We start from the raw sequence: 23,613 nt of genomic DNA, 5'->3' as shown, positions 1-23,613 counted from the left end.
TGCACTTTTATCAGCCTCACTATGGTGTGCTCACACATCCCTCCTTGTCCACACATAGGATAACGAGGCACTCCAGGCGTGGTGGCACATGGCACCATGAGTGAGTTTTCAAGCTTTCTTTCCTTTTCTTTTGCTCAAGTTGCTCAAATGAAAACATGGTGCTTAGTATGTCAGTCAGCTTTTCATCTAAGATGAAATATGGGGCAAGAAGCACTTTGGGAGGCGAGAACAGTGGCGCACACCTGAAATCCCAGCAGCTCGGGAGGCTGAGGCAGGAGAATCTCAAGTTCAAAGACAGCCTCAGCAATAGCAGAGCAATAAGCAACTCAGTGAGACCTGTCCCTAAATAAAATACAAAATAGGGGTGGGGATGTGGCTCAGTGGTCAAGTGCCCCCGAGTTCAATCCCTGGTTAAAAAAAAAAAAAAAAAAAGAACCACTTAGGGGAGGGAGAGTTGGTTTCAGCTCATGGTTTCAGAGTTCAGTCTGTGGTGGGCTGACTCCATTGCTCTGGGCCTGAGGTGAGGCAGAGCTCATGGGTGTGGTAGAGGAAACTCCCAATTCATGGCAGCTTCACAGTAAAAGAGAGCCAAGGAGCCAGGGACAAGACACACCATGCCCAAGGCACACTCCAGTGCCCCACCTGCCTAGTTACCACACAGTGCTCCACTCACATCATTAATCCATCCAATGGATTACTGCACCAGTGAGGTCCCCGCTCTCCTAATCGAATGTTTCCCTTCTGAACATTCCTGCATTGCCTGATGCATGTGCTTTTCAGGAAACACCTCATACCCAAACTGTTATCAATTAGGCAATGAAAACAAAATTATTTTAATAAACTGAATGGAAAAAATTAATTCCAAAATGAACATAGAGCAAAGTAAAAAGAGCACGTAGGAGCCCTGGTGCCTTGCTAGGAGTAGCCACCCTCCAGACAGGTGCCAGGAGCCTCCCAGGTGCCTGCTGCTGTCTCAGCAGACACAGTTCCCTGGAGCCAGGGTGCTGTCTCCCAGGGACATCAGGAAGGTTCTCAGAGGGGAGGCAGAAGCATGGCATCTCAGGAATCTCTCCCCCATTATTTCTGGCTTGAATTTAAAAGGCAGAGGTATTTAAACAGGATTTAATTACAAACTCATGCACCAGAAGCAAAAATCCAGTTCCTTATAGCTGCTAACCTGGGGGTGGGGGGAGCAGAACCCACTGAGCCAGGACGAGAACCAGCAACCCTTCTACTGAAACAATCTCATTCCAGGGTCTGCTTTCAGAATTCTAACGCAACACATACTTACAAAAAGACACACTGGGCCAGGGTGTAGTCCGTGGTGTGAGTATGTGCTCAGCATGTGAAGACCCTGGATACAATCTTAGACCAAAGGTAAGGAGTGATGACAAAAAGACAGACTGAACCACACAGAAGATATACTTTTTAAAAAATGATATAAAAATACAGAGTTTCCACAGGTCAACATGGCACCAGGACATTCAGGGCCTTCACCCTCCACACTGCTGAGGCTTCAAGGCCATGCTGCCTGGGCTCTCCGAGGGCGCTGTGCCATGTGACCCAGGTGGTGTATCTGATCTCCTGCATGTTCGGCTTCGTGGTCCCTGAGGTAGACACTGTGTTGCGAGGCCTAGGCAGTGTACCTCTTCTCTCCTTCATTCTTGGCTTTGTGGTACCGGAGGTAGTCACTATGCAGTTCTTTAAAGACGTCTCTGGCCCCTGGCTGTAGTGAGGTTCGGAGGAACTGGACATCAGGTTCAATGCAAAGGTCCAGAATGAGGTAGATGCCCTCCTGCAGTAGGTCCTTCACAGCAGGGTACAAGGTCACCTGGGAAGCAAGGCAGAGCTCCATGAGGACACCTGGGACAGACCTCTGGCTGCACCAGGCTGGCACCACAGAGCCTTGGGGCTTTGGATATCTGATTTTTAAGGCAAGAAAAAGTCAACCTGTACAGTGCTAGGACTGCTGGCCAACATACAGAACACCACTAGCAGCGCCACAGTTCCCGGGACAGACGAGCAATTCAAAGCACTCACCCCAAGTCACCCACAGAGAGCCCTGGTGGTAAAGGGGATGGGGCAGAGAAGACGAAAGCTGCAGCAATGTCCTCACCTGTTCCCATGGTGGCTGCTGACCACAGGCGGGACAAGACAACTGGGCTGCAGAGAGTTCTGCCTGGCATGTGCTCACCTGGGTCTGCCCATCAGGAAGGTGCTCCCACTGGAAGCAGAGGGTGTACAGTCTGTCGAGCTGCACCTGCTGTCTAGAACTTATTTAAACCTAAAAGCACTGGACTGGAAAGACTGACAGTGCTCTTGATAGAAGCTTCCAGTGCATAGGGAGCCTTTTTCTCATTACTGAATTTAAAAAACGATGAAGGCTACAACATACACTGCAACCAATGGATTTCAAGATTAATATAACACAATCTATAAGCGAACACTAGGCCTGAAAACGAGGCCAGGAGACCAGAGGCCTCTCCTAAGGCAAGTGTCAGAATCGCATGACACAGGGCTCCCATCACTGCTTGCTCTCTCGTCCTTAGTAAAGTGATCTTACTGCCTCATTGTATTCTTTAGTAAAAGAATACGATGCTGATTTTTCTTTCATCAAAGTTTGCATATTAATGACTCTGTGCTTAGAAATACCACAATTCACACAAATGCTACACAGTTGCAGTTGCCAAAGTAGGGGTGTGGGCATGTGCCACTCAAGGACCATGCAGGGCCTCTGGCGCTCTGTGGTCTGCACTCCAGCAGGCAAAGACCCAGCTGCTCAAACATGTGGCCAGGCTGTCCCCAGCCCCCTGCCCACACAGAACGTGGACAGGGCTGCTAGCTAAGGCTAGCACAGGTAGGTCATAAGATCACCCAACAGTCTTAGTCCTGCCTGAAGCAGGGACAGGGAGGCGTGCCAAGCAGTCCACTCAGCCAGACACCCTGGAGAAGGAGGCCCATGTCCCCAATGCACAGTGAGCATCCCAGTGTCCTGATTCGCTCACCATGCCCTGCTTGCTCCTATGCACAGCCTGCAGGGGAGGCTGGCTCCTTCACAGGGAGGCAGAAGCAGTAAGACAGGAATGCACTACACAGCAGACAGACACACGAGAGCACTCCACGTGGCCTGCCCTCTGGACCTGCCTAGGGCCACTTAAGCAAGCAGGTTGGTGCAGCCCAGTTCAGTCCTATGGCAAATGTACTGAGGATACCACAGGCTTCCAAAAATAAGCAAGGACATCCCAATGTGAGATGACTCAGGCCACAAACTCATGACCCAGAACACTGAGCTGGGAAGTTGGACTAATTTGACCAACTCTGCCTACCTCTTCACCTTGCTATCTGCTTTGAGCATCCGGGGCTGCTGAGTCTCACAACAGCGGCCCCATGAGTTAAGATCCCTGCCACGCGGCAGAGGACTCAGACTACCAGTCCCTCCTCACTAGCCTGGTCCCACAACAGTTCTCGTTCTTAGTTCTGAGTGGCATGCCACCTGTCAGATCACTCAGGGCATAGATCAAACTAGGTGCCGAGTTTGTGCTAGAGTGACAACAAGCCGAGGAGCCCTGGCACCTCCCAGGTGAGGCTCCACTCAGGCCAGCCCATAGTGATGCCACACACACCTGGCCATGCACAGGACAGTGGGCTCAGGCCCACTCGCCTTTCAGGGAAGAAGCCACTCAAGGGCTATGGAAGAAGACCTTGGGGCAGGGCACAGTGCCTGCAATGCCAGAAGCTCAGGAGGTTGAGGCAGGAGGATCCCAAATTCAAAGCCAGCCTCAGCAATTTAATGAGACCCTGAGCAACTCAGCAAGAACTTGCCTCAAAATAAAATAGGTTTGGGATGTAGCTCAGTGGTTGAGTGCCTCTGGGTTCAATCCCCAGTACCATAAAATAAAAAAAAAACAAAACCTAGAAAGACACTCAACCTGGACTTTACCTTTTGCGCCTCCGTCACGTACTGGGCCACCAGGAAGGGGGACGACGTGGTGAACTCCTCGGACCGCACGGCAATGTGGCTATACATCCGCTCCACCAAGCGTGCACACTCCAGGATCACTGGCAGATCATCCGCACATCCTACAGACAAGGGAAAACGGGTTAGCTCCAGACACAGCATAGTCAGACCAGCTCTTCCAGTCCTCTACCACAAGCAGACACCTGAGTCTCTACATTTTCCAGGCTCTCTGATTGGCTTATTTTGAAGGAAAGAGAAAGGAAAAAACATATGTCCAAATATTTACCTAGACACCCAGGGGAGAAAGAACATCTACAACACTCAGGAGTACGTGGGATGTTGAAGAGTCCCACCAGGAAAATAAGACTTTCAGGACGACATCTAGAACTACTCCTGCGTTTCAACAGGAGACGCGCGTCTACAAGGTAGATAAAACGGGAAAAATGGCAAGTTGTCTTACAGAAAAACAACTGTGCACTAATATCACATGATTCAAAAAAAATAAGATGCCAAATTGCATCTGTGCCGTGGTGAGAGTTGGACAACTGTGTGATGGACAGGTGAATATGGACCTCACCTTGTCACAAGGCAGCCTGCGGCCTTCTGGGACCCACTTTCCTGTAGTGCTATGGCCCCCAGGCCCCGACTCACTCCAAAAATTCACACAGCCTATGCCTTCCCTGCTTGGCTCAGCTTGGTGGCAGCCCAGTTCTGTAAGTCTAGAAAACGCAGGTGAGGGGCTGGGGCTGAGGCTCAGTGGTAGAGCGAGCACTTGCCTAGCACATGTGAGGCCCTGGGTTCCATCCTTACCACATAAAAATAAATAAAAGTATGTCTATCTACAACTAAAAAATATTTTTTAAAAAATGCAGGGAAATGTAGTGACACAGAGCACATTAGCCACAGCTGCCTGGGGCTGGGCCAAGAGGGCAGGGCCCAAGGCACCCATAGGAAGCAGCGGTGGGGTGCCCCCCGCTGGGACTGCTGTGCTTCCCACTGCTGCAGGCTGTCGGGACTCATGCGGCCCTGCACTTTGAGCAGAGGTGGTCTGTCACACAAATGCTGGACCTCAGTGAGGCTGATTCTCAGACAGGCAACATGTTCTGTAAACCCTGAATGAGTGTACGACCACCTCTAGGGGGTGTAGTCTTTCAGTGCGATTCCTGTGAAGCTACAAGATGGCAGCGCCAGGGGGCACTCCAGAGCCCATGGCAGCCCACCGCTCCTCCTCCTTTCAGAAGCTCACCCTATTGTTTCCAATGAGCACCTGGCAGGGGCTACTTCAGCCCCTGACTTCATGTATGGCCACTTAAGAGTGCACCAGATAAAGAGAACAAACAGATGCACGTAACTGGGCTAGACAATGTGGGCGCGTGGCAAGACAATGACGAAGGACTCAAGGGGGCAGGCCAGGCTGTGCTCCACACCACAGGCCTCGGCCAGGCCTGCCCAACTCCCATCTAGGCAGACAGCACCATCAGAACAGTGCCCTTAAGGCCTCGGATGGGATCTATCTGCGGGTCTCAGCACAGGACAGCAGGCAGCCATTAGCTGTGGGCCCAGGCTGGTGTGAGAGGAAATGTTCCCTAGCCCTGCTCTTCAGCAGACGCAGTCTTCCATCCTGAGCACAGAAGGCTAAACTGCTCACTGTGCCGCTGCGTGGTCTCCAGCAGAGCAGCTGAGCACCGTGTTCTGCTCTCCATTGCAGGCCAAGGACCTGGCTTACTGCCGCAGCCTGTGACACCTATGGGAGGTGTCGAAGCCTGCTCCTGTCATCCCAGGCTGCTGGGTTGGGCTCCCCAACATAACCTCCCATCTGACCAGGGCATCCCGCAATACCTGGTCCCCATGCTTGAGTACCGTGTCTCAATTTCAAAATCGTGATGTAAAACAGCAAGTCCTACTTCAGTGCAACCCTTCCCAATAATGAGAACTTCCCCAAATCAGAAAAGCAAAGAGCTTTCACACCTTCAAAGCTGAAAAAGACCCAGACACAGACCCTGGTACTGCCTGTGACAGGGTGAGTTTCCCTGGGAGAGAGGCACGACCCTGCGGGTCAGGTGAGAGGGAAGGTGCAGGGCCTTGCCTCAGCCGCGTTGTCAGTGGGAAGCTTGCTCCCTGCTCCTTCTGCCTCCCAGAAACCACCCACTCAAGGGCAGGAGCACAGTGCCATCTGTCTCTGTCTCTTTTGGTGTTGGGGCACCTTAGCAATGAGCCACAGCCTAATCCGTTTTGACTTTGAGACAGGGTCTCACTAAGTTGCTGAGGCTGGCCTCCCCTGTAAGCCACTGTGACTGGCTGGCTGTAGTCATAAAAATGACTATAAATGTAGTCATAAAAATATCTCCTGTATAAGTTATGTGGTCAAAAAAATTTCCTAAATCTATATACTTTTCTTTCCAGAAAAAGAATTGTTTCAATTAGAGGTGACAAACATGTCCTTTGTTTTGAATAGGATAAAATGAGTTTTATTTTTTCTTTAATATCTTGAGTGTTTATTTGATGACTTAAACTCGGCTTAGTAGATTTATCTTAGTTACATCTGTGGCCACATGATAAATATACTTGGAACTGCCTCTGAGGCTGCTATTCTGAATTACCTTTGTCTTTCTGCCGCCCTTCATGCATAACTGAAAACACCAGTCTGTTGAAGGAGTTCAGGAAAGACGGGATGGCCTTCAGCACCACCTGCAATGGCAGATCAGAGAATAGAGTGAGCGTGCAAGCATCTGTCCACCTGCTTCTCTCTTCACCTTGCCTTGCAGGGTGCTCACAACCGGCGTGCCCTGCTGCCAGGAGGCTCCTCTGGCCTCATCTCTGGTGTGACTGCTCACCCACCCTGCACTTGGCTCTTCCCTTGCTTCCAGTCTGTGGTAGAGGTTCCACACTGAACAATTCTAGAAGCTGGTGGACAAGCTTGGCCTACAGTCTGCTGAAGCTGTGCTTTCCCCTAAGCTGGTTCTAACACTCCTGGAAACAAACAGCAACACCTGACTCATTCAGATAGAACTGGTGCTAGGGAAGGGCCTCACAAGCAAATCCACGTAGAATGGGGAGCAAAACTCCTCTGTCCAGAGGGATGAAAAAGTCTACTAGGACTGTTTTAAACATGTGCCAAAATGACAAAATGCTTCCTCACATTCAACCCTTTTGGGAGCAGACCACGCGCCATCCCCAGCAGCCCCGTGGGATGTGCACACACGTGGGGAGCAGACCACACCATTCCCAGGCAGTCCCAGGCAATGGGCGCACACACTGCCAAGGCAGCCCCGGACGATGTGCACACACACACCACATGTGCACACATGTGCCGTCCCCAGGCAGTACCATGCAGTGTAATACTCAGGTTAAACCAGTGCACACGCTAAGTACAGCTAGGTATGCATCTCTGAGTCAGACCAGTCTGCAGACCACACATGGCCATGTTGTTAGGAGGCCAGTGGTCACTGTGCTGGACTATACAGAAGCCACTGAACCCTTTACTGGACAGCATTGCCCTGCTGTGACTCAAGCGTGGGACTGACTAGTGTCTTTTGTGAGTATCCAGCAACACTCTGAGCAGCACTGCACAGGTCATGTCACTGCACGGCCACAGAAAGGCGGGCTCTGCCAGCATCCCCAAGAGCTGCCACTCCCCAGCCTCTCCTGACCCTCTGTCATCTTAAGGTGAAAAGCCACAAATCCAGGAGCAGACCCTCCAAACCACCTCCTCACATGACTGCAACAAGTCATCTGGCCTCTGTGTGTGTGTGTCTCAGCTTCCTCCTCAGCAAACGAGGACAATGACGAGCTCTCACAAGGACTGAGACAAGACACGTGGCCGCCAACCGTGGCACTGGCAGCCAGCCTTCCGCTGCACCCTCAGGTGTCCCTGAGAATAGTGGGCATCTGTGCCAGTGTGGACTCACACTGTGGTCACCTGTGTGTCCTCCCATTGCCTAATGTTCGGATCACAAAACGCTCCCATGTTCCTGTCTAGGTCTGCTGAATGCTCATGTGATCGTAGTTTCATAGATCCACACAGCCTCTTCGCATGTCACCACTTCAGGAAATCCTCCATCTCTTGCAAAACTCCACAGCCTTGGATTGTGACTGACTGGCACTGCAGGTGCAACTGACAAGACCTGACAGGAGAGGCAGGGCCACGGATGATGGCTGGCTGGGGAAGGCTCTGGAGTAAGCCCAACTTGGTAAGTGCTTAGCTTGCCAGAGATGATCTGTCTGAAAAACCGTGCTGCTGGCAGGTCTCCCCAGAACTGCCGAACCCTGGAGAATACCTGGATGCTTGTGAAGATGCAAGTACTTCATGTTCGGGAGTCCCCACTGCATGCAGTGAGCCTTAGAGCCCTGGCCCAGGACATCCCAGTGCTGACCTCCACTGCTTCACCACCAGAGGGGTGACTGCCTCCCTTGCAGGCCAGGAATTGGGGAGGCAGCAGGTAGGCAGTGAGTGCGCTCTGCTGCGTTGTGAAGCACCAAAAGCAGTCAGTCTACTCTGAAACCAGAGCCAGGGACCTCAGTACTCCACCCACTCAAACTTGAGCCTAAGAGACTTCAGCATAGCAGGGGTCTATTCAAACATGAGCCCTTGAATATCAGTAACGAGCACCATTTGATGTGCTAGACTCAGCAAAGAACGCACAGAGCCCAGTGCTCGTCTAAAGCCTGGAACTTCCTGGAGCCAGTTTGCTTAGCAGAGCACCCTGCAGGTCAGGCTGTGTGCCCTGCTGAAGGCTGGAGTCCCCTGCCCATGCTGTGGAGACTGCTGGCACCCTTGCCCCCTCACCTTTGGATGACACTGCAGGATGGAGAAGAGCACATTGTGTAGCCCCAAGAAGACTCTGCCATACTCTGGTGGCCTCAGGTGATCCAGAGGGACTGTCAGCAGGATACTGAAGGCCAGGTTGACGTGGTGGGGGTTGCTAATGGCCTCCTCGCCCTGCCGCAGCAGGAGAGCCAGGACATCTAGAACAGGTTCAACCACTGTGAGGACCACGGGCCGCTCCTGACAAGCCTCTCGGCTTTGCAGCTACAGGTTGAGAGAGGTAAAGGAAGAGAGCAAAACTGATTCTCCAAGAAACAACACGAATGCTGAGCACTAGCAGGCAGAGGAAACCGTCCATGCTCTAAATGAACTGGTGAAGGGTCAAGGAGGCCAGTCACACCCAAGGCACCTGCTGTGAATGCAGACACTTCTTGCTGGACTCATCTACTGCACAGAGAAGCTGTTTTCACAAAGGAGTTGACAAATCCAGGTTCCCACAAGAAAACTAGACATCAGACACACATGATAGCATTTTCCCAAAACAGGCCATCAGTTCCACGTCTGGGACCAAACATGACTTTTTAAACTTCTTATAAATCCCATCAAAGATGTCTAATCATTGTTCCAGAAAATAAAGAGAACAGACTGGAGAAAAGGGACAGCTTGAACCCTCCCCAAGTTCACCAGGGACACCCTGCGCCTTGTCTCTGACACTAAGGGCCCCTGCTGTGCTGGCCATGCAGAGGGCTTGCCACACATGAAAAAAGTGAAGTGGTTCCAACCTGCGCGGCATGCAGATGACCACACGCCATCAGCACCCGACCCCCCACAGGCCTTCCACTAGGGATGAGCAGCACACATGCGGGAACCACCTGCTTCAACCATGGTGCAGACTCGGGAAACACATGGTGGGTGAGGGCCACTCTCCATATCCTCTCTCAGGGTGTACTTAGACCCAGAGCACATCCCTTAGATAGCAGGGCCAAGCAGCACTGGGGACAATGGTGAAACAGACACTGCCCTGGGCACCATAGCCAGGAGGTTCTGGTCAGGCTCATCCCAGGGTGGAAGTGCCAAGCCTGGACCAAACTGAACTAGGGTTTTGTTCAAGTGAAACAAAGTCAAGTGACCGCTGGACATAGGTCCCGGGGAAGACAACACAGGACCCTCCTGTCCCTGACACTAGCAGCCACTCCAGGGGCATCTCCCTCACAGTGCCGCAGGCTTACACCCCCTCCAATGCACACACATTCTGCATTGAGCACATCTGTGGGGATGAAGCAAGCCCCAGCCCCTCCTCCCTGAGTCACGTCACCCAGTGCTTCTCATGCCTCCTTCCCCATCCCCATGCCAGGACTGCAGACGGGAAACACAAACTGGGCTGCAGCTCACAGCCACCAGCAGGAAGCACCCAAAAACACTACCCCAAGCCAGAGCCCCATGCTGGCTGTCTTCAGGGAAGAGGGGAAGAGCAGGAAAGCACATCCCCAGAGGCCACTCACCGTCAGAGCCGAGACTATCTGGGGACATGCACGCCACAACAGGCTCGCTTTCTCTCCACTGAGTGGGCAGCTTAGTAGCAGCTTGAGCAATCCAACAGCAGACAAAACAGCCTGAAACAAGGGGGGCACTCAGCGTGGACAGCTCCCAACCTGGGGGAGGAACCTTCATTGCCGCTGATACCTTGACCCAAGAGCCCTGAGAGCCATGCCGAGGGCAGTGACAAGGCCTAAGGGTGAGTTCTCACCAGGATCTAGAGGCAGGGAGGCGAGCACAGCTCTGGCAAAGTGGGGCCTTTCAGGAGCCTCTCAGCCAGGCTCACAAAGGGGCCAGGACAATGAACTCAGTCATTCACCAAGACTCTGTGGAGGACGCTGGCTGTCCCTCAGAGCAGGAGTACCAGTTTTCAGATAGGAGGGGCTGGAAGAAGACACTGGGTGAAGTGCCATGGCCCAGGTGCTGGCCTCAAGCCACAGCATGGGTGAACAGGCACCTACTGCCCACCAAGCACATCACACCTTGGGTTTTGGCCTCATGACAGCCTCTTCTTCCCTAATACTGTGCAGCCCCACACCCCTGGTCCACATCCTGCTGCTGCTCTTGGCCACTAGCCCCACTCACCTCTCTCTGGCTGTGCACTCGCAAACCCATGTACTCCCACACCCCTGCCCCTAAAGGCCTCATGCCTAGCCACTTCCTCCCCCACCCACCCTCTGCTCTGGCAGACCAGCACACTGCCTGCACTGTGCTTCTCCTCCTATCCCCCAAATCCTGCCATTCTTCAACCCTCAGTTCAAGCCTCCCTCCTCCTGAAGACCTCTGACTGGCTGATCCACATAGAAACCTGGAGCTAAATTGCCTCGATTTGCTAGAGGAAGCCCCAAAGTCCAGAGGCCGAAGTGTGCTCCAGAAACACAGTCCAAGTTCCAGAGATGGGTCAGTGCGCAGGCAGGGGAGTGGCTAGGTAGAGCCCTTGTGCCCACCAAGAAACTGTGCTATCCCTGGACCCCCCCCATTCTTCCCCAGAATTCCCAAATTACCCTCCCTAGCTCCCCTCCCACCCAATCAAAACTGATCACAAGGCATCAACTAGGACCAGGAGTGAAGGCAGCTGGACCAGAGGCCATGGCTATAGTCCTGGTCACCAACTGTCAGCTCCATGTGACAAAGTTTCTCTGCAGTCAATGCCTGGGACCACCCAGAGGAGCTGATTCCAATACCCCAGTGCTGTGTGTGAGTCATTCCCAGTAGGCCGTGCCACAAGGGCTTTCTTAGGACCTGCACTGGGCTGTGGGACTACATGCTTCTGCAGTGCTGGCCTGTGGACTGTGCTCATGTCAGGCTGTCTTCACGGAAGTGTAGCGAACAGGTGGAATTTAAGCATTCCGTGAGTCAGTATGCGTGTGTGTCACACCTAGCTTCTGTAGGGTAAGAAGGCAGTTTGTAACCTAGGACAGTCCCCTTTGAAATCAAGGGTTCCTCCCATGGCTGAGCTTCTGTTCTCAGCGGGGATGTGCTTGCTTACTTTAAGGATGAATGGAATCCTAAACAAGCCCACTGGCCGACAATATGTGAGCCTGCCATGCAGGCAGAGGGAGGGTACCTGCCTGCAGGTCTGCCATCCACATATGACGGATGTCCAGTCCCTGGAGAACAGACTGGACCACCAGCCCAAAGTCCTCCATCGTCCCAGCCTCCAACATCTGGGTGAATAGGGCTCCCAAGTGAGGCTCAATGTCCTGGGCAGCCAGAGCAGGGATGGCAGGATCTGTAGGAAAAGAATCCAAGGTGTAAAGAAGGGACAAAAGCCAGAGTGGCTGTGGGAGGCTGTGAGCAGCCACGCAGACTAGCAATCCCAGCTCGAGGGGCCTGGGACACTCAAGTGCTGGTGAACACAACCCTGGCGGTGCAACTGACATAGAGCTACACCAGGCGAAGTGTGCACACACAGTACACATGCCAGTCACCAACAGCAGGCTCAGCAACAGTGCACTCTGCCCTTGGCAGCCTGGCAACTGGTGCCTATTTCCTTGGTGAGTCATATAAATTCAGTTAGGGGCAGGAGTGGGAATGTACTTTTCACTAGACAGGAGTACTGGAAAGAGCAAGAGAAACTTAACCCCCAAGAATGCCACCTGAGTCCTCCAGCCTTCCTTCTCTGGCCCCAGCTTGATCCTCCAGCTGACTGACCACCCCATCTTGCCAGAATGCCTTCCACTGGCCAGTGTGTGCCCACTACTCTCAGAGCTGGGGGCAAGGGACCAGAAATTCTATGAGACAGAGGTAGGTCTGAGTCTCCTACAAGCTGTGAGACCCTAACTCCTGGCCACTCAGCCTTAATCCCCTCATTAGTGAAGTAGGCACTACAGCATACTCCTGCAGCTGGCAAAGAGGAGGATGCCATGGTGAGCCCTCTCGTGCATGCTCCCCTCCACCCGCCCACCACCCTTCACACAGCTAGGCTTGGCTGCGTGGTGTCCCCAAGTCCTGGCTGGGTGTCTAGAATCTCATGGCCTCTCTCCTGGGATCCACGAAGACGCTGTCACTTCTCAGACCAAAGCCAGCGGCTCACTGCTTCAGAGCAGGAGACAGTTCTACACCCAGAAGGACCAACGGTAAAGCTGGCTTCTGTGACCCCAGGGAGGAAGTCGTTCACTGCCAGGAAGGATTCTTCATAAAGGCTCATGTGTCCAAGCCAAAAGCCACACCTGAGCCACTAAGGAGACAGGGATCTCCACAAGGTAACCTGTGTGGCCACTCTTCAGTTCTCTGAGACCACCTTTACATTCCCTGTTCCTTGCTAGTGCCTTGAGCCACTCCTTGCATGGCATCTCTCCGGATGGCTCTCTACTCTGGCACTTCCTTGGACAGTCACATGGCTCAGGTGTGAGGGCTGGAATAGGGACAGGCAGCACACTGGTCTCACCATAGCTGAGGCTCTGTCCTGAGGTCAGAGGCACTACCTGCACAAGGACACAAGAGTCAGAGCTTAAAGACTGCCTCAACTTGCCACGGCTTGCAGGGGATGGGGGATAAGACATTCTGTTAACAAAAGGGCAAAGAGGCCAGAGCTCCAGACCCCAGCTGCTGTTGCCTGGGAAGCCCACATAGGAGGCTACTGCTGGTCTGAGTGAAAGGCTTAGTGTTAACCCCTGTAGGAAGGGGAACACCACTCCTTGAAAGACTAGCTGACAGGAAGATACAACATCATGCTGAGCTCCTTCAGCTGACCCACAGTCCAGCTGGAGAAGAAGGGCACTGACAATGGCAGCCTTGTTCAGACCAACTTCAGATTTGGCACAGACCCAGGCAGACCAGGTGGCTTTACTTCCAAGGCCCCACTGACCCTCACAGCTTCTCTGTGGAAAAGGGAGCTCAGCACATACTGAGGGTCAGGCTGGGCCCAAATCCTCAGCTTCACCTCAAAAGACTTGTCTTAGGTGGGTGTGGTGGCCATGACTGCAATTTTAGACACTCAGGAGGCTGAGACAGGAGGATCACAGGCTCAAGGCCAGCCTCAGCAACTTAGCAAGGCTCTGTCTCAAAACAAAACAAAAAGGTTCTGTAGGTGTAGCTCAATGGTAGAGCATCCTGGGTTGAGTCCCCAGTACTATAAAGACAAGACTGTCCTAGCCCAGTCCTTTAGCAAAGCCCTATGCCAACCATGGTGAGCTGTCTTAAAACAGGACAGACTCTGGACCCACTAACCTTTCTTAGCCTTTGGAGAGAATTAAAGGTCCATATTATTTTTATATACTAGTGACTGTAATAGATTTTCATGATTTCTTATTGCATTATCTACTTGTTTTTACATAGGCTTGAAAGAGGCGCTCAAAACCACTAATCTATCCTTGCTTATAGTAAACTAAGTCATAGAAGAAAAGTGTTTATCCATTACTACATCAGTGTGAAAATGGTATACGAAGAGAGCATGGCATTGCCACAACACTTGAACACATGGCTGTTCTAAGTTCTGCATGTGCTTCCAACCCTTGTATACATACATGTACACTTTCTGTAGTTGTAATGATAGCACATTTAGCACTTTTATGTTGTGGGATTCTGGCTTAACACTGATGCTTGCCCACTAGTTCTAAAGCGCCTCCGTAGTTATCATTGTAGGGTTTCAGTGACCCATTAACCTCAGCCCTGAGATGGAGGGAGACACCAGCTCTTTCTCGCTGAGCTGTTTGAGGTCCTGGCTAGCTGGTCCATAGGGCAACCTCCACTAACATCCTGCAATGAGCCACAGGCAGCATGAGGAGTGGGGCTGGGAAGGTGGCACTGTCATTAAGGAGCCATAGGAGGCCCCTACAAACTGAGCCATTTGCAATTTTTTGAGTTGGCAGATTTTACATCTATTAAAAATCAAGGGCTGGGGATATAGCTCAGTTAGTAGAGTGCTTGCCTCACCTACACAAGGTCTTGAGTTAAATCCCAAGCACCACACACACACAAAATCAAAAAACAAAATCAAGGTATAGCCCTGAGAGTCTAGGGAGGGTGAAATTAACTAATGCCAGGCATCCATAGCCAGATAAAGGCCAAAAGAGAAAGGGGGGCTAGATTTCAAAACACACACAAGGGCCAGCAGAGCAGAGCAGCGGTGAAGCATCTGCCCAGTGGATGTGAGGCCCTGGGTTCAGTCCCAGTACTAAGGAAACCCCCCCCCCCACACACACACACACACAGGACCTTCTCCAGAGTCAGTGAGGAACAAGGCACTAAGGGGCACACCTGCAGGCCGTGCTGTGCTGTGGGAGAGCCACAGACCCACTGTTCATGCCTGCCTGCGGTGTAAACAGAAAAGGAAACCCTGGGGCCAGCACTGGGAGGGCACCCTTCCCACTGTCCCTGTGGGGCACCTTGCAAAGACAGCAGGTATCACTCCTTGACCAAAAGGAGAGGCATGCTGGTGACAGGGCTCCAGCTGCCCAAGCCCCTGCTCAGGAGAAGACATCTTACCTGCAAGAACTGTCCTCACGGCATGAAGTATAGAGACAAAAACAGGTCCTTCTGGGGGATGGAGCACAGGGGCCGAAAAGAACAGAGTTAGAAACTGCAAAGCTGCCTGGAAAGACAGAGTGTCCCTTGCCAGGGCTGGCAACTCCAACAGCAGTCGGGAGTAAACACTCCGGTAGAGGGCAGCGTTGGTGGGCACTACTCTGTCCATCCCTTGTGCAATCCCAACCCAATCTGGGTGCTGGCTTAGGTCCACTTCCAAAAGCGTGGCAACAGCCGAGAGGAGGGCTAAGGGCAGGCAGTGGCCCCTGGTCCCTGGCACCAAGCATGGCTGCAGACCAGTGGCCATCTGCAGCATAGCCTGCTGCAGCAACTCGGGCAGTGATGCTGGTGCCTCCTGCAGCTGCCTCCGGTCCTTGACAAGAGGCCCCAGGACTTGGCACAACTTGGTTAGACACACCAGAAGCAGCTGGCTGCTCAGAGGGCTCTGGTTTCCCAACTGCTCACTGAAAGCTGCCTCAGTATGCAATTTACACCTTGAGAGGAATGTGGTGATTTTCCCAAAATTGAGCACCAAGCTCAGTCTGCTCTGGATGAGCATCTGCATTAGCTGCTCCAAGAATGACCCCACCACCTGGAGGAACTGCAGCCAAGAGGGGTCATCCACTTCAAGGCAGAATCCACCACTGGTTGGCAACAACGAGGTTAGCACAATCTCAAAAATATCACTGACGTACATGACCCTGAACACACAGCGGGCATTCCTTCCCCTCTGCAGGCAACCAAGAAGCTGGTAGCAGGTCGTCAGGAACTGGAGGGCCAGGGAGGAACAGGAACGCCCCTGTGTGCTGACAGCCATGGTCAGTAGCAAAAGAAAGTAATGCAGATGATGGGGTGGCAAGAGGCTGTCCAGGTGCAGAGCAGAAATAATGTTCAGAAGCCCCAGGAGGTCTCCTAACTGTTCATCCTCCAGCTGGATGGGAAAGTCACTCTTGAGCAGGGACAGAAAGTTCTGGGCAATTTCTCCTCTTGGTTCTACACCTTCAGGTCCAGCTTTTGCAAATCTGGATTCCCAGTGAGCCATAACTGTGTGGTCCTTTTCCAAAAGCCAGGGTAACTGCTGGCTGAGAGAACCCGGGCCACTCTGGGAACCAGAGCACAGAATACTGGAACACCTTGTAGCTACGCTCCTCAGGAAGGCAGAATGGAGGGACTGCACCTCTGGAAAGAGAGGGCTATGAAGGAGGGATGTGGACACTCGCTCAAGTGTGATGGATGGCTCTTCATCTGCAGAGGCTCCCTGGGCTTGGCTGGTTGGCAAAGTTCTTAACAGGACCCTGGCCAGGTATCTGACATCATCCAGACATAAGTAGGATATTAATATTGGGAGGTTTGACACTAACAAGTGCCAGTGTGCTGCAGGATATGTAGATGCACTCACTGTTCCTACCTGCCCGTCCCAGGAAGCTGTCATCCTTAAACTCAAGCTGCCCCTGCCAGAACCAAGAATGTAGGCAGCATCACACCTCAAAGTCTGGAGGACTTGCTCGGACCGGGAGCTAGTCTGCATTAGTGTCCTTCTCATTTTCTGCAGGTAGAGCTGTTCCAAGCAATATCTACCAAGAGATTTGGACTGGGCTGTAAACTTCTCGACCTTCTTCCAAAGCCGTGTTTCCACACCTGGGAGTAACGAAGGGCAGTTGGAGATCTCCAGCTGGGTCCCAGCCACAGAGCAATACTGGCCACAGTTCAAACTGAGCATGGCATCCACCTGGGCCCAGGTATAAGACAGCAGGAGTGCAGAGTCACTCACCTTCTGTAGCCACAGCTCAGACTCTGGGCCTGGGGTGTCCAGGAGAAAGGCCAGAAGGGGCTTCACGAGCTCTCCCAGCACCCTCTCCATCATACACTGTGCCCGCCGGATGACAGGCAGGGGTGTGCTACTGTCCAGGGTGGGCATGTTGAACATGACGCAGTGTAGCAGTGAGCTGAGGGACAAGGACTTCAGGGCCATGTCAACATCACTTTGCAAACAGGGCAGGATTAAAGACTGGAACTTGTCCAGCACAAGGGACCACATGTCCAGGACCTGACTTGGTGGCAGTTCCAGGAGGCATGCACAGAGTGCAGCAGAGGGGCCCGCAGCCAGCACAGGCTGCCTCAGTGCCTCTGCAGCTGGACGGCAGATCACTCCCAAAAGTTCCTCAAACAACCGTGGCACCTGTCGGAGTTTGGCATATGTCTGGAAGAGGGTGTGAATAAGCACCTCCTGGGCTTTTTTGGTTCGAAACTCTGTTACTTCCGCATCAATCCAAGCTGAAGACAACAGGTCATCTAGATCTGGCTCCAAAATCAAATGATTGAGAGATATCAAAATCTTGAGGCAGCGGAACCAGGCTGGCACAGGTGCTTGTGGGTGGTTTATCAACAGCTCAGCCACCCCACGGTAGAAGTGGAACTGCGCCTCCCCGTGTCGGATCCTGTCAGTAGCCACATTGTAGATGCTGCTGCTAGCCACGGAGCTTAGCAGCTGCTCCACTACCAGAAGCTCTGTGGTCCAATCTGGTATGGACATGGCTTTCCCTGGCTCCTCTTGAAGGTGTGAAATTCGCAGGCAGCCAAACAGCCTGGGGAGAGCCTGGAAGCAGAGAAACTGGTTTCCTTCCTTGAGGTAAGAATCCAGAAAGAGCTTGTACAACACAGCGACCGAGGTGGCCACAACGGTGGCATGAAGGTGCAGTTCACAGTGGCCAGCATCCAGCAGTCCGGTCACCACTGTGTCCAGGGGAGTGAGAAGACTCTTTGGGGTCCCGATCTTTGTGTCTCTTTGCTGCTGGCCCAGGAGCTCCTCTGTGTAGGAAGAGAGCATATCAGGCTGAAAAACTCCCCCTCGAAGCACAGCCTCAAGCTTACTCCTGACTTCCCGGCTGAGCACCTGGGGCACCTGGCCCTGGCCAGCCTGTGTCCAGGTGCCCCCAGAGAGAAGGTGCCTCAGGATCAGGCAGGGCTGGAGCAGGTGCCCGGTCACTTCCCCAAAGACACGTCTTGGGTTCGCCTGCTGCTGCTGAATCAAGAGGTAGTGGCCCAGGGCCAGGTGAATGACCTCAAGTAGTGGGACTGCCACAGCTCCCTCTGGCTGCCTACAGGCTGACCAGCACAACTGGCTCAGCAAGGCCACCAGCAGTTCTTGTTTGGCCGTGTAGATGACAGCCAGGGCAGGCGTCGAGAGGATGCCCCGGCAGCTGCTCAGGACAGCAGAGATGTTTCTTTGGGATCCTGAAAGAGAGAACTCAGCTATTCTCTCATTGATGATCTGAGATTAAGAGAGAAAGAAAGCTCATTACTTCCCTAAATTCGTAATTACACAAAATAGTACCACAGAACCAATCAGCTCGTTCTTCTCCCACATGTGGTAAGAAAGAGATGTCCAGCCTATCATATCTACGTGAACTTGACATTTGCTTAGAGCACTGAAAAGCAGCCAAGCGCCTGCTTTGATTCATTCACACACCCACCTTTTGCCAGTATCAACTCCAAACAGGATTAGTGCCTTTGTAGGTTTGCTCGCCATTTTTTAAAAGCTAGGCTTTAAAAGGTTTAAATGTCAGCAGTCACTTCTTCTCAGCCCCTGAATCTGTTAACTCAGCTCTGATAATACCAGGTAGGTAGACAGTGGCACTTGGATCATGACCGTGTGATCTGACATGTTTTTATAGTCAATTATATGTTTCCTTCTTTAAAAAAAAAAAAAAAAAAAAAAAGATACTCTATAAAGGAAAGCAAATTGCCAGTCACTGCTTATCACTATACAGCAGACCCACTATCTGCTGCTCTCAAAATTCCAAAATTCAAAGACAAAAGAAATGAGAGCCAAGCAGATTCCTAAATTCACTGATAGGCAGAGTGACTCGCTCCTTATGGGAGGTAAGAATCCAACCTGTCCAGGATGCTACGCTACCTACGAGAAGCACCGTGACTTCCACATAGCAAGGCTGACTCCGAACTTCAGGGCTGCTCTGGAAAGCTGCAGCAGACATGCTGAGTCCTTAGAAGTCAATGTACCCCCATGGGCTCATCAGTAAAAATATCTCCCACTTTAAAAATTTAAGTGTAGTAAGTGTGGTTTCTTGAACATTGAGATGTTCTAAATATTCCTTCCATGCTCCAAAGGATGGTTCAGAATGACCCACTGTCTGTTACTTCAAAGCACACAGTGGAGGGCCTCATCCCAAGAACCACCTGCAGCTCATGGCATTCTCCTCCACTTACTTCCCCTCTGCCCATGCACCCATGAGGGTGAGGCTTTGATCTGACGGCAGGCTTTGTGATCAGCTCCAGCTGGTTCAAATTCCAACTCTACCTCATACCACCCACGTGATGGGAGGCAAGTTATGTAACCTCTTTGAGCCTGTCCCATACAAAATACTCCTTAGTAGTAGTCCTTGTGTAATCAGCTATTCTCATGGCATTTCAAAGTACTATGCTGACAATGAAATTCACATCTCTGACTTCAGCTTTCAAAATTACTTTCAGTCAAAAACCTTTGAGGGCCAGGGGTTGTAGCAAACACCTGTAATCTTAGCTAGCCAGGAGCCGAGGCAGGAAGATCACAAGTTCCAGGCCAGCCTGGGCAATTTAGTGAGGCTGTGTCTCAAAATAAGAGATTAAAAGGGCTGGAATGTAGCTAAGTGGTAAAGTGCCCCTGAGTTTAATCCTCTGTATTGAAGGTAAAAATTAAGACTAGCATAATTTGCTGGCTACTTTTTCCAATTAAAAAGGTAATCAAAATCTGTTCTGAAATAGTTCTAAGCTCTTATTTATTGACTGAACCCAGGGGCACTTAACCACTGAGCCACATCCCCAGTCCTTTTTAATATTTTTATTTAAAGATAGGATCTCGCTGAGTTGCTAAGGCCGGCTTTGAATTCATGATCCTCCTGCCTCAACCTCCCAAACCTCTAGGATTACAGGTGTGCACAATTGTGCCAGTCTAAGCTCTTCTTTAACATTACATATTATAAAAAGCTTATTAGCACAGTCCAGACCACTTGAAATAAATCAATAAGTCACCTGAAATTTCCTGAATGTTCACAAGTTACCTTGACGAGGGAGATCTGAAGATTGATTGTCTTTCCATTCTTGAAAAGATTCTGCAATTTTCTGCTATGTAGAATGTTATCTATATAGGCCCAAAGCCTTTCAACAACATCTTCCGTCAGTTCAAGTTTTTTCTTATAAAATGCAACCAACGACTGTCTTGCCCAATCAAGTAAAACCTGAATTTGAAGGAAACATACTCTTAAGTAAATGAATTTCTTCTACAAGAGAGAAAGATGTTGAACACTCTAGGAACATGCAACCAAATCCAATTGCAAGGAGAACACTCTCCTGGAAAATTCACTTGTGGTAAAATTACATCATGTCAACGCCAGGGCATCTTAACACATTTGCTTTTAGAAGAATAAGAAGGGTCAGGCCTGGTGGCTCATGCCTGTCATCTCATCAACTAGGGTGCTAAGGCAAGAAGATCCCAAATTTGAAGATAGTCTCAAAACAGTACCAAAAACAAAAACAACAACAACAACAAAAGGATTTGAGGATGTAGCTCAATGATAAAGTGCACTTGGGTTCAATACCCCAAAAAGGAAAAGAAAGGGAAAAACAGCCAACTTTGTCTTCATCTGGGACCAATTAAAAATTCCAGAAGAAATGCTAACATCTTATCCTCTTTCCCACACTGTGCTGAGTTTTAAGAGGTAGAAGCTCGACTGCTCGGAAGGTGGCCACAAGTGAATCACACACAGAAAGCAAAGGCAAAAAGAGTCAGAACCCTGGGTGCTTCCCCAGTCCACCTTCAGCGCAGCCAGGAGACAGTCAGTGTGGACTGACGCACAGGGCTGGACAAGAGGGGATGCACACATGTGCCCTCCATGACTGTCCATGTGAGAGCTGCAAGAAGTGGTGAGGCCTCTGGTTGGAGTGCCAGAAATCCCAGAGCTGCCAGGAATAGTAGGAAGAGGGGTCAAGCAGAAGGGGAAAACTCTCAAGGTAAGGATGGTGAAGATTCCGATCACACAGCCTGTCAGGCTCCCCATATCCGACCCTGAGCAGCACCAGCCAGGCAACCACCAAACTGCGAGGATGACTCCATGTGCAACCAGGTGAGCAGATTTCCCCTGAGCACTTCCACAACATGATCCATCTCCAATGTCTTATGCTGCCTCCTTTAATACCAGTATCAGGATGTGTGTCAGTCCAATCTCATGAGTCTTTAGTCTGCCATCCTACTGTTATCCCATTTTTAGCCAAATAAGCTTGAGCAAAGAGCAATGTCCATGGGACCAGCCTATTTCCAGCATGGCTTTCTCCACGCACCCCACAATACTGGGGATTAGACCCAATGCTAGGCAAATGATCTGCCACTAATCTATATCTCCACCCCTTCTCTATACAGATTAATACTAACACTTTTCCACTTCCCAACCTTCAACCTGAAAGAAGTCAGGAAGATCTGACTCCTTTTTTCACTGACGTTACCTTTAATCAATCTCCAGCAAAGTTTCCTTCCCAACTTTTCTAATCTTTTTTTCTTTTAAATAAATACCAATATGCAATTTGTATAGTGATCATTTTATATCATAAAAATGTAAGTGTCACATTAAACTTACTTGTTCTTTATTTGGAAGGAAGCACTGGTGGGAAACCCAAGCAAAGTGAGCAAGCTTTAGTTTATCTTCCCAGGAAGTCGTCTTGCTCTTAAGCTTAAGGGAAATGCCAGAATATACAGCAGCCATTGCCACAAGTTATCTATAATCAAAACAACAGAAAGTTGTATTACAACAAGATCAAACTTAACAGGCATCAGAAAAGAAACAGCAGGGGTCTTATTGTGTACTATTAAACATTTTAACAAATTAAAACACATCAATGACAAATTTCCTAGGGGAAATTCAAATAAAATTGTGCAGAAGACATGTTACAAATATTTCTGCTGTGAACACACGCCCAGAGGTAAGTGTGCAAACAAGGCAAAACCAAACCACTGGAATGGAAAGAATCATCAACTCTTCACATAACCTCTAAAGTGTACTATGTATCACCTGTTAAGATAAATTATGTTAAGCAGTGCAAAGAAATAAATATGCAATATAGTATTAGAAAAAGATGTTTCTCCAAGGAAAAGAGAGGGCATTAACTCATCCCAAGAGAAACACTGTTATCTCTGCTGCAACAGTAACTCCCCACTGTAAAGTCAGTACTCACAAAGAAATTTACACACCCCACACACCCCAACATACATATCTGCAGAGAAGACTACAACAGATACACCCACAGTTATATAAAACTGAGGCAAGCAGCTTTGGATTTAAGTCATAAGTAAAATGTTATTTTCATCATAAAAAATGAGCAATTTAGCTCAAGAGAAAAAACTTTTTGATACACTACATACAAATAGTTATCATAAATAAAAACAAAACAGACTAACTCAAGAACTGAAAAAACATCACAGTGATTTTTATCTTTCGGTCAAACCAAAGGAACCTCTACCTTGAGGGCTGCTGCAATGCAGTCACCTGGCAGGGGCATCCCTCCCGGGGGCGTGGCCACCTCCAAGCCCCCAAGCTGGCCCAGAGCCACCAGAGAGGAGAGCAGGTGAGGCTCAGTTCTGGTGGGTTCTCCCTCTGGTGGGGCCCAGCCCTGAGCGAAGAAGACTAAAATGGGGGAAGGGGGCTCACCCCTTGGGGGAGATTCAACGCGGGGGTGGGGTGGGGCGCCGGCACTCATCCCTTGGTTGGAGGCAAGGCTTATCGCTGGGCTGTGGGGATCCCGGGGATGGGGGTGGGGGTCTCATTCCAGGAAGGAGATTCATTTCTTGGGGGTGGTTCATTCCTTGGGGAGGTATTGGGGGGTTGTCATCCCTTGCGGGGAGGCCATTCCTGGGAGGGTCCATCCCTTGGGAGTGTCATCACAGGCAGGGATCGCCCCGTGGGCGGGGGCTCAATTCCTGGAGGGCTCCTGGGTGGATAACTCATCCCTTGGAGGCATTATGGGGGGTAGCTTATTCCTGGGGCGGTTCGTTGCTTGGGGTGCTCATTCCTGGGGAGGTTCATCTCTTGGGCTGTTATCACAGGCCGGGGTAGCCCCGCGGGCGGAGGCTCATCCCGCGGGGGCCTCGTCCCGGAGAGGTCCATCCTTTGGGGGTCCCACCGCGGGCGGGGCTCTCTCAGCCCTGCAGCCCCCACCCGCAGGGACAGCCCTGGCCGAGCACGCCGGCCACGAGGCACTCACCTGGCCGCTCCGCCGCTCCGCGCCCCATGCGCTGCGGGCGCTTCCGGCCGACGCTGACGCGACGCCGACAGGGCGGGGCGAGGCGGGGCGAGCTGGCGCGCAGGCATCGCCAGCCGAGCGCCGAGTGCGCCCTGGCCGC

General features: G+C 51.2%; 1 protein-coding gene across 2 annotated transcripts; it reads right to left on the bottom strand.

Annotated features, from left to right (window-relative positions):
- Positions 1-1,262: 1,262 nt before the first annotated feature.
- Urb2 (URB2 ribosome biogenesis homolog) lies at positions 1,263-23,494 on the bottom strand. Of its 2 annotated transcripts, XM_076873159.1 has the most exons (10): positions 23,475-23,494; positions 21,854-21,992; positions 20,285-20,461; positions 15,189-18,498; positions 11,831-11,991; positions 10,226-10,336; positions 8,745-8,987; positions 6,559-6,646; positions 3,941-4,080; positions 1,263-1,831 (listed from the first exon to the last, which is right to left on the bottom strand). In XM_076873159.1, exons 2-10 carry the CDS (start codon positions 21,977-21,979, stop codon positions 1,634-1,636), a joined length of 4,554 nt encoding a protein of 1,517 aa, XP_076729274.1. In that variant the 5' UTR covers positions 21,980-21,992; positions 23,475-23,494; the 3' UTR covers positions 1,263-1,633. The 2 variants fall into 2 exon arrangements, with proteins under 2 accessions (XP_076729274.1, XP_076729275.1); XM_076873160.1 differs by lacking the exons at positions 1,263-1,831; positions 3,941-4,080; positions 6,559-6,646 and having other exon boundaries at positions 8,840-8,987; positions 11,827-11,991.
- Between the last annotated feature and the right edge of the window lie 119 nt (positions 23,495-23,613).

Source organism: Callospermophilus lateralis, chromosome 13 (genome assembly GCF_048772815.1).
Source record: "Callospermophilus lateralis isolate mCalLat2 chromosome 13, mCalLat2.hap1, whole genome shotgun sequence".
In the NCBI taxonomy this organism is placed as follows: Eukaryota; Metazoa; Chordata; class Mammalia; order Rodentia; family Sciuridae; genus Callospermophilus; species Callospermophilus lateralis.
This window is presented reverse-complemented; position numbering and strand designations above follow the sequence as displayed.